The sequence below is a fragment of the Seriola dumerili genome, unplaced genomic scaffold, assembly GCF_002260705.1.
Source record: "Seriola dumerili isolate Sdu_G_001 unplaced genomic scaffold, Sdu_1.0 BDQW01001787.1, whole genome shotgun sequence".
Taxonomy (NCBI): Eukaryota; Metazoa; Chordata; class Actinopteri; order Carangiformes; family Carangidae; genus Seriola; species Seriola dumerili.
The window spans coordinates 253,730-263,729 of record NW_019176042.1 but is presented as its reverse complement, the minus strand read 5'-3'; the positions used below and the strand labels follow the sequence as shown (position 1 = coordinate 263,729).

General features: G+C 45.9%; 1 protein-coding gene across 1 annotated transcript in view; it reads left to right on the top strand.

Moving 5' to 3' along the window:
- LOC111238917 (caskin-2-like) overlaps nucleotides 1-10,000 on the top strand; it is a 56,554-nt gene that overhangs the window by 27,230 nt on the left and 19,324 nt on the right. Inside the window, exons 3-8 of the mRNA XM_022768640.1 lie at nucleotides 3,466-3,563; nucleotides 3,909-4,054; nucleotides 4,151-4,246; nucleotides 5,980-6,110; nucleotides 7,777-7,885; nucleotides 8,893-9,001. Coding sequence (XP_022624361.1) covers nucleotides 3,466-3,563; nucleotides 3,909-4,054; nucleotides 4,151-4,246; nucleotides 5,980-6,110; nucleotides 7,777-7,885; nucleotides 8,893-9,001 — 689 coding nt within the window. The remainder of the gene's footprint in view (nucleotides 1-3,465; nucleotides 3,564-3,908; nucleotides 4,055-4,150; nucleotides 4,247-5,979; nucleotides 6,111-7,776; nucleotides 7,886-8,892; nucleotides 9,002-10,000) is intronic.

Here is a 10,000-nt window from a genome sequence, read left to right as displayed (position 1 = left end):
CACTTTCCTTCCTCCTCCGCTCCCTCCTCCTCTTGCCTCTTCTCTCTTCCTCCACCTTTCCATCCTCCCTCCTCTTTTCCCCCCTCCTCCTGCCCGCCGTCTTCCTCCCTCCTCCCGTCTCCTCTCTCTCCTCCTCCTCTTCTTCCTCCCTCCCTTTCCTCCTCTTTCTCCTCCTCCTCTCCTCCGCCCTCTTCTCCTCTGTTCCTCTACCCCTCCTCCTCCTCCCTCTCTTCCTCCTCTTCCTCCTTCTTCCCCGTCCTTCTCCTTCTTCCTCTCTTCCTTCCTCGCCCCTCCTCCTCTTCCTTCCTCCTGCTCTTCCTCTCCTCCTCTTTCCTCCTTCCTCTCCTCCTTCCCTCCTCCTCTCTAGTCCTCCTACCTCCTCCGTCCTCTTCTCTCCGTCTCTTCTCCTCTTCCTCCTCTTCCTCCTCTTCTCCTCTTCGTCATCTCTCCTCCCCCTCTCTTCTTGCCTCCTCTCTCCTCTTCTCACTTCTTCCTCCTCCTCTTCTCTCCTCTCTTCCTCGCTCCTCTTCCTGCCCCTCCTCTTCTTCCTTCCTCTCCTCCGTCCTTCCTCCTCCTCTCCTCCTTCCTTTCCTCCTCCTCCTCCTCTCTAACTCCCCCCTCCTCCCTCCTCTCCTCCTCCTGATTACTCCTCTCCTCCTGCTCCTCCTCCCATTCTCTGTGTAACCTCTCAGTGAAGCCATTACAGCCTTCCAGACTCTGTCTCTTACTTGAACGCCAGTCGCTCACATTACGCAACAGAGAGAAGAGGCACTAAAAACATTCCCCCCCCGCCCCCCCCCCCCCCCCGTCTCTATTCATCTCTTCTTTCTTCTCTCTCTAATGTCTCTGCTTGGTTTGTTGTTTACAGACACATGTAGCCTGTAGCTGTGTTTCCTCTCTGTGCTGCACGTGTGTGTGTGTGTGTGTGTGTGTGTGTGTGTGTGTGTGTGTGTGTGTGTGTGTGTGTGTGTGTGTCCTTTGAGGTTGGATTCTTAATTACATTTTCAACCTGATGAATCTTTGAGTCTCTAAAACGATGGTCAGAGTTGCTGAAAGCCCACAGCAACATCCTCACACGTCCTGTTCTGTGCCGTCAACAGGTCACAGCTCAAAGGTCAAAGGTCATCAGTTTAGGATGAGAGAAAACAGAGGAAGTGGAAACTCTGGAGAAACTGCAGAGACAACTGGAGCAGGCCTGAACCAGAACCTGCTGACTGTGTTCACCACCGCTCCTCAACGTTACCCTGATGAACAAAATACTAGTTAACCTTAACTAGTTAACTTTAACTACGCCCAATCAGCAAATGATATAAAGAAACAAATGACCAACAAAAGAGAATATTATCATAAAACTAGAACCACCTCCTCGGGGTCGTATCCCTCCGCCACTCAGACTAGTTCCAGGTCACATCCTGTTTATCAGAGTCACAGAAAATATGAAGCATCTGTGTGAAGTTTTGAGTAATGGATAAAAAGTGTCTTGTGAGGTCACACTGACCTTGACCTTTGACCTTTGACGACCAAAATCTAATCACTTCATCTCTGAGTTCAGGTGAATGTTTTTACCAAATCAGAAGAAGTTCTGTCAAAGTGTTTCTGTGAGATCGTGTCCACGACAACGAGACAGACGGACAACCTGAAAACAAAATGGCTGCCGCTCCGACTGTCGCCGGGCGGAGGAAGAAAAAACAATTAAATTAAAGAAATCCGAACTCTGAACAGAAGAATAAATCATTCAGACCTCCGCCTGTTTCTGATGAACAGAGTGATGTGTGTGTGTGTGTGTGTGTGTGTGTGTGTGTGTGTGTGTGTCTGGACTCGCCGCTGTGTCAGATCATTGTGTTGCTGTGAGTCAGACGTGGACCTGCAGCGACAGGTGAACCACAACACCTGGGAACATCAGCCACGCCCTCTGTGGAAAACTACAGCTGCTGGATCAGTGTGTGACTGGAGCTGCTCCTGCGACCGACTGTAACATCTGCAACATCTGTAACATCTGTAACATCTGGCAGCCTCCACCTCCTGTACACACACTTCAGCTGATCTCCTGAGCTACTTCCTTCCTGTGTATCACCATTTACAGAACAAACATCAACGTGAAGCAGAAAACACAAACTCATAATCAATCACCCCCCCCCCCCCCCCTCCACCCCCCCACCCACAGAGCGACACATGACATGAAATATAATTAAAAAACATAAGAAATAAAACTGTGAAAACAGGAAGTGAGAAAACGCTGAAGGTTGGAGATAAAATGATAAGAGTAAAAGCAGAAGTAAAGTGGGTTGTTGATGGGTTGTTGCCGTGATGACGGACACGTGTGTGCGTGTGTGTGTGTGTGTGCGTGTGTGTTGTGTATGTTCTGAAGAAGCAGCTGCAGGTTCCTCTCGCCTCTGACTCCTTCACTTCCTGTGATCACAGCTTCATCTATTTATACAGGTGAGCTGACACCTGAGCCTCAGACTGTGACGTCACCATCAGGAGGAAGAAGAATCTGACTGTTAGCAGGAGGTTGTCACGTCAACGTTAGCTGGACAAAATACTTCCTGGGTCTGCGTTTTCATTTCAAACTAAAAACACTTCTTCTGTTTTCTCTTTTTGTTTTCAGAATTAAAAAAACAAAAACAAGAAAATCAAATCAGAAGGAAGGAACTCTGCTGTGTGTAAATTCCTTTTCTTTCATGTTTCCTCGTTGAATCGAAGAATGAAGAAATGTAGTCAATAAGTAAAGGTACATTTTTCAAAATAAAAGCCAAGAGGATAAAGTGGCTAATCTTTAACAGCTGTTAACAGTCAGAGCGGCAGCCATTTTGTTTTCAGGTCGTCCGTCCGCCTCGTTCTCGTGGACACGACGTCTCAGAGACACCTCGATGGAGCTTCTTCAAATCTGGCACAAACACTCACCTGGACTCAAGGATGAACTGATTAGACTTCAGTGGTCAAAGGTCAAAGGTCACGGTGACCTCAGAAAATACTTTTTAGCCATTACTCAAAGACTTCGAACCAAAGGTTCATATTCTCTCTGACTCTGATAAACAGGAAGTGACCTGGAACTAGTCTAAGCGGCGGAGGGATACGACCATGAGGAGGTGGTTCTAGTTTTGTTTGAAAAGAAAAACGAAGGGTCTGAACGTTGACTGATCAACATGTCTGTCTGACTCCGTCTGTGGGCGCCAGTTAAAACCCAACACGCTGATGTTTAATAAGATAATTGTGTCTGTAAATGTTGGTGTGTGTGTGTGTGTGTGTGTGTGTGTGTGTGTGTGTGTGTGTGTGTGTGTGTGTGTGTGTGTGTGTGTTTGTGTGTGTGTGTGTGTGTTGTTTACAGTCTCGTGAGGACTGCTGTTAAACCCTCAGCAGACACAGTGTGATGTGGTGTGTTTCTGGTGCCATGTTTCTTAATCGTCTCTCTCTCTCTCTCTCTCCCTCTCTCTCTCTCTGTGACCTTTGACCTCTCTCTCTCAGGTTCTCGGCCCTGCACCACGCTGCTCTCACAGGGACCACAGAGCTCCTGACTGCGCTGCTGGAGGCTCAGGCCACTGTGGACATCAAGGACAGCAATGGTTAGACACACACACACACACACACACACACACACACACATCGTCCTGCTGTCACACATACACACTACAGCACGGATTAATCCGCCGCTGAAAATAGTCCCCAACAATTGCCTGATCAAGACTTTCTTCTTCTGGATATTTCATGAAAACAAAAATGTTTACAGATAAATAAATAATTAAACGTACTGTAATAATGCTGCTACACAGAATATCACACAGGTCAGACTGAGAACATGAGCAGGAAACAACGTCATGGAAACAGATGTTGGTGCTGAAGTCACTGACCGTCCAGTCACATGACCTGTGTGTGTGTGTGCGCGCTTGTGTGTGTGTGTGCGCGTGCAGGGATGCGTCCTCTGCACTACGCGGCCTGGCAGGGGAAGGCGGAGTCTGTCCTGATGCTGCTGCGCTCCGGCGCCTCGGTCAACGGCGTCTCTCTGGACGGACATATTCCGCTGCACCTGGCCGCTCAGTATGGACACTATGAAGTGGTGAGTTCAATTGTCAGCACTGATCAATACTAATCAATACTGATTAGTGAATCGTGATCACTCGTCATTAACCTCAGACTGTTGTTTGTGTCTCAGTCTGAGATGCTGCTGCAGCATCAGTCCAACCCCTGTCTGGTCAACAAGGCCAAGAAGACGCCTCTGGACCTGGCCTGTGAGTTCGGACGAGTCAAGGTGAGTCTGCAGGTTGTTACTGTTACTATGGAGACGAGACACAAGTCAGGTCGAGACGACACACACACACACACACACACACGCACACTCTCAGAGACCTGCAGGTGAGTATGAGGTCATACCTCAATGACCCAAAACTGCATGAATGAATCCAGATGTTTGGCAGCGAGTCACAGCTGGAAGCTCCGGTTCACGTCAGGGAGAAAAACTGAGAGAAACTTTCACTGTTTCTGTTTAACGAGTTAATGAGTTAACGAGGTGTCAGTCGTTACATCGATTCACCTGATCACAACAGAGAAACTTCTGATGGGATCAATAAATGAAGATGTTTCTCAGTTTGAAGCTGCTGAGATTCTGGATAAACTGTTTTATCTGTTTTATCTTTTATCAGAATTTCTTTTCGTTTAAATCCTCTGTCATTACTTATTGATTTATTTGATGAGTTTTCCGTCTGATCACATCTGCTTAGTTCTAAGTTTTATAATAATAATCTCTTTTTAAAGTTTGATATTTTTAAACTTCAGTCATCAAACAGAAGAAGAAAAAGATTAAGAAGATTAAAAATCAAATGATCCTCATTTTGTATTTTAATGTTCAGCAGCAACAAACAAGAAACTACTTTAATAAAGTTGTTTCCGGCCTCTGAGCTGTGAAGATTCACGTCTCAGTCAACTGAAGATCTTTGACTGCGAGTCGAAACAAGACACGAATTGATTCAATCAGCAGATGAATCAATAAATAAAATAATCGTTAAATGAATCGTCAGTGGCAGAAGTTTCACAACAAAGACTCAAACTATAATAATGTGTCTCTGTAACAAACAGCATGTTTACACCGCTGAAGCTCGTCTCCTCTCACTTCCTGGTTGAGAAACCTGGATCAGGCCTTGAGCCCCGCCCCCACCACCTGCTGGCTCCAGGTGGACAGGTGAAAGAGCAGAGAGCATCAAGATGGTGAGAGGAGGAAACATCAGAGAGACTCAGTCAGACCCAGACTCAGAGGAGGAGTCTGAGACCAGAACCAGAGACTAGCAGACGGGTCAGAACCGTTAGCTAGTTAGCATCTTTTCAGAAGAGTTAACTTGTTAGCATCTTCTCTGAACGGTTAGCACAGTTGTTAACTTGTAATTGGCAGTAACCAACACAGTGTCACAGTGTTAGCAGTTGTGCTAATGCTAACTCTGTCTCTCTGTGCTAACAAGGTTTCAGATGTATTTAGCCCCGCCCCCCGTCCCCACAAGCTGACAGGATTGGTTCCTTAGGTTTGTGACGTATGAAACCCTGGGCTGTCTGGTGGAAACACTCAGTCACGGTGTTGGTGATTATTTCATCATCATGTGTCTGTGTTATATAAAAACATCATGTGGACGTTAACGAGGTGAAACACTTGATTTTCATCAGAGGGTCTTTAAGAAGAGGAGGAGGTGAAACAGAGAGAGAGCTGAATGGAAACACAGCAGCTGTGGTCAACACAGCAGCTGAGGCTTCAACACACACACACACACACACACACACACACTCTAAAGATATCTCAGTGAAGTTTGGATCAACAGTGCAGGGATCAGGCTTCACTTTCACGTCTCGTTTAACAAACTCACAAAACAAAACAAAGACGACAACCAGACCTTCAGTGTGTGTGTGTTTGTTTTTTGCAGCAGTTGCAGCTTTGTCTCATCACTGGCCTCATCTTATCCTCTCTCCTCCTCCTCCTCCTCCTCCTCCTCCCCCTCTCAGGTGGCCCAGCTGTTGCTGAGCAGTAACATGGTGGTGGCGTTGTTGGAGGGAGAGAGGAAGGAGCCGACAGACTCCGCCTTCACCACCCCGCTGCACCTCGCCGCCCGGAATGGCCATAAAGACATCATACGGTAAGAAACAGTCACGTGACTCTGTGTCGCCTCGTCATCAGTCAAAAGTTATGTAGAGTTGAGGGTGTGGCATCTTTGAGTGACAGGTGGGTGGGCGTGTGCTTGCCACAAACCGTCATGCACCGAAGTCTCAGCTCCACACACGCCCCTCATTTTTGACTATTAGCTGAGAGTTAGGGGCGGAGTCAGACAATGCCAAGATGGCGACGGTGGAGCAGCTCACTCTGAGCTTCAGAAACCTGTGGGTGATGTCAGAGAGCTGACGTCCGTCTTTATTTACAGTCTGTGATTAAGCAAAGACAAGACGTTCTAACAAACATCTAAAGTCATGTTAGAGGTTGGTTAAAGTATTTAATGTGAACATCACACGGTCTATTAGAGTCCTGTAAATACAGCTGAAACTAAACCAAACACTCAGTTATTTATCTCTAACTTTAAAGGAGCTGTTTGTAAGTTTTGCTATTGCTACATAGTTAATGTTAGCATTAACAGATGTTAATCAACAGAGCTTCAGCCATCGTCGTGTTTACAAGACAAGAGGTTATAATACGTCCTCTGAGCATCGACGTCTTCAGGGCAAACTGGGCCGGAGCTAACTGGTTAGCATGCTAACTTCAGTGAAGAAAAGAAGTGATAGAAATAAAAGAAAAACAAGAGTGAACATTGATGTTTGTTTTTCACATCTGGAGACAGCTGTTAGTGAGTAAAGGAATGAAGTTTGATGCTGAACTCACAACGTTTCTTCTAGACAGCTGCTAATGCTAACATTAGCTACGTACCAATAGCAACACTTACCTATAGCTCCTTTAACTTCCATTTGACTGTAAACGAATTGATTGAACAGAGATTCATGTCTAATCAACCAGGACGTGAGTCCACATGACGGAGCTCATGTATCAGTCACTGTCTGCAGACGTGAGACAGTCAGTGTTTCCTGTCAGAGTGACTGACTGTTGACTGACTGTTGATTCTCAGTGTGATTCTCTGTCTGTACATGTTTCAGCAGAGGGCGGGGCTCCTGTGGTTTGTGGCTCGTAACCACTGAGCCGGCACGTTTACATGGGGGATGTGGGAGCATGAACTCTGTGTGTGTGTGTGTTTGTGTGTGTGTGTGTGTGTGTGTGTGTGTGTGTGTGTGTGTGTGAGGCTGTGTCTTCACATTCCCAGCAGCAGAGATCTGAAATACAACATCCCTGTGACCCAGTTTTAAAAGGCTTTTATCCTTGTTTCATGTGTGTCTCTCTCTCTCTGTGTGTGTGTGTGTGTGTGTGTGTGTGTGTGTGTGTGTGCGTGTGTGTGTGCGTGCGTGCGTGTGTGTGTGTGTGTACAGTGGAAGCCAACAGTCAGCATTTCAGACTTGAGCATGAACCTGCTGTATAATATGTTTCTGGAGTCGCAGGAGAGACATGCAAATGAACCAGAGCTGCATTCATGAATAACTCAGGAGCAATGTTCACTGATCACTTTATTAGGAACACCACACTGGATTCAGGTCTGGAGACTGGGGGGTCGGGGCGGGGGGGGTCGGGGGGTCGGGGGGTCACTGAACTCACTGTCAGGTTGATGTTGGTGACATGGAGCCTGATCCTGCAGGAAGGAGCTGTTAGAGGATGGAGAACTGGTCAGTAACAACAGTCTGATAGACGTGTCTCTCTGTTTGTTCCAGGCTGCTGCTGAAGGCCGGCATCGACATCAACAAGACCACCAAGTCTGGAACGGCTCTGCACGAGGCGTCTCTGTACGGGAAGACGGAGGTGGTGCGGCTGCTGCTGGACGTAAGTGACTGGTGCTTTAAGTCTGGTCAGTGGTGAGAAGCCGCTGTCCTGTGTGTTCAGGTCTGATGTGTGTCTTCAGGTCTAATGTGTGTGTTCAGGTCTAATGTGCGTGTTCAGGTCTAATGTGTGTGTTCAGGTGTGATGTGTGTGTTCAGGTCTAATGTGTGTGTTCAGGTCTAATGTGTGTGTTCAGGTCTAATGTGTGTCTTCAGGTCTAATGTGTGTGTTCAGGTCTAATGTGTGTGTTCAGCTCTAATGTGTGTGTTCAGTTCTAATGTGTGTCTTCAGGTCTAATGTGCGTGTTCAGGTCTAATGTGTGTGTTCAGGTGTGATGTGTGTGTTCAGGTCTAATGTGTGTGTTCAGGTGTGATGTGTGTTCAGGTCTAATGTGTGTGTTCAGGTCTAATGTGTGTCTTCAGGTCTAATGTGTGTGTTCAGGTCTAATGTGTGTGTTCAGGTGTGATGTGTGTTCAGGTCTGATGTGTGTCTTCAGGTTTAATGTGTGTGTTCAGGTTTGTTACAGTGAGAAGCAGAAAACACACACCTGACACTGAAGTCTATACACCTACAGGAAGAGCTGAACTCTAATCAGAGTCATTGTAATTGATGTCAGGTGTTCACTAACGACTGTTTAACATAAGTTTGAATCTGATTGGTTGATGAACACATCCTCAGTTATAAGAGCGTGTGCACATCTGAACCAGGTTGTTGTGCTTTTTCTTTTCCTCCTGTCAGTCACATTAAATGAGGGAAAGTTTTGTTTTCCTCACGACCATTTTAACTGGGTTGTGTTGACTTCTTGTGTTGTCGTGTCACACGCTTATTTTCCCACAGTGACGTTGCTCCATTCATCCTTCCTTCTCCCTGCAGCGGCGTTCCCATTTCAGCTCGGCGCTGACGCAACTTCAGATCAATCTTTAAAAAAACCCTGAAGAGGAAACTGCATGTTTTCAGATGTTTTACATCAGAGGCAGTAAACGCTGTTGTCCCGTGTCTCCTGTCTCCAGGCCGGCGTGGACGTGAACATCAGGAACACCTACAACCAGACGGCGCTGGACATCGTCAACCAGTTCACCACGTCACACGCCAGCAAGGACATCAAGCAGCTGCTGCGAGGTCAGAGTGCAGACAGAAAGAGAGAGAAAAATAAGAAACAGTAATTCCAATATGGTTGTAATAAATAAACAACACATTAATATATTTATGAAACATAAATAAGGATGAAATAACTGAGATAAACATGTAAAGCATGGAATTCAGCTCCAGACACAGAAGATCAAAAACTTTTACAGCTTTTATTTTTAACCCAAAATAAATGAGATAAATAGATTTTATTTTGAAGTTTGTGAGCAGATCCTGTCTTTCTGTTAAGTTCATAAGACTTTTTGCAGTCGGACGTGTCGGGGCCTCACCTGGCTCGTCTCTGTGCTGCAGGTACACTGAGGTCACATGACGCGATCGACTGTTTAAATGTTGAGTTCTGTAACGTTGAACTCGTCTCTGTCGCCGCTCACAGCTTCAAAGAGCGGACTGCTCACACTCAACTTTAACACAGCTATGTACAGTGTGTGTGTGTGTGTGTGTGTGTGTGTGTGTGTGTGTTGCTCTCTGCTCTGTAATCCTGCCGTCTTTTGAAGTCCCTGTGGTAACAGACTGAGGGAATAATGAGTGGTTGTGTTGTGAACAAGGATGGAGAGACTGGGTCTTGTTTACTGGAGGAGGAGGACGGGGGGGTGAGGGGGGGGGGGGTGAAGGAGTGTATTAATTATTGATGAGTGGTGTTAGCCGTCAGTTCTCTGTGGATCAGTCACTGTAACAACAGGCAGCCTTGTCTCTGAGAATCTGTCTGCTGTGTTTAAATTTCATTTTGCTCCCAGTTCAGAAATGTTTTTTATTTTATTTTGGTAAGCAGCTGCCTCCATGTCTTTTTATCATTTTCTTTATTTCCTGTTTGTTTGTAGAAAATTCTTCTCTCTCATGTTCACAAACTAAAGATTAAAAATTTTTTAAAAACATTTTCCAGATCATTGAAAAGGAGAGGGTTGTCAATATTATATGCAATATAATTATAACAAATCTAATATCAAGATATATACAGTATATATATATATATAT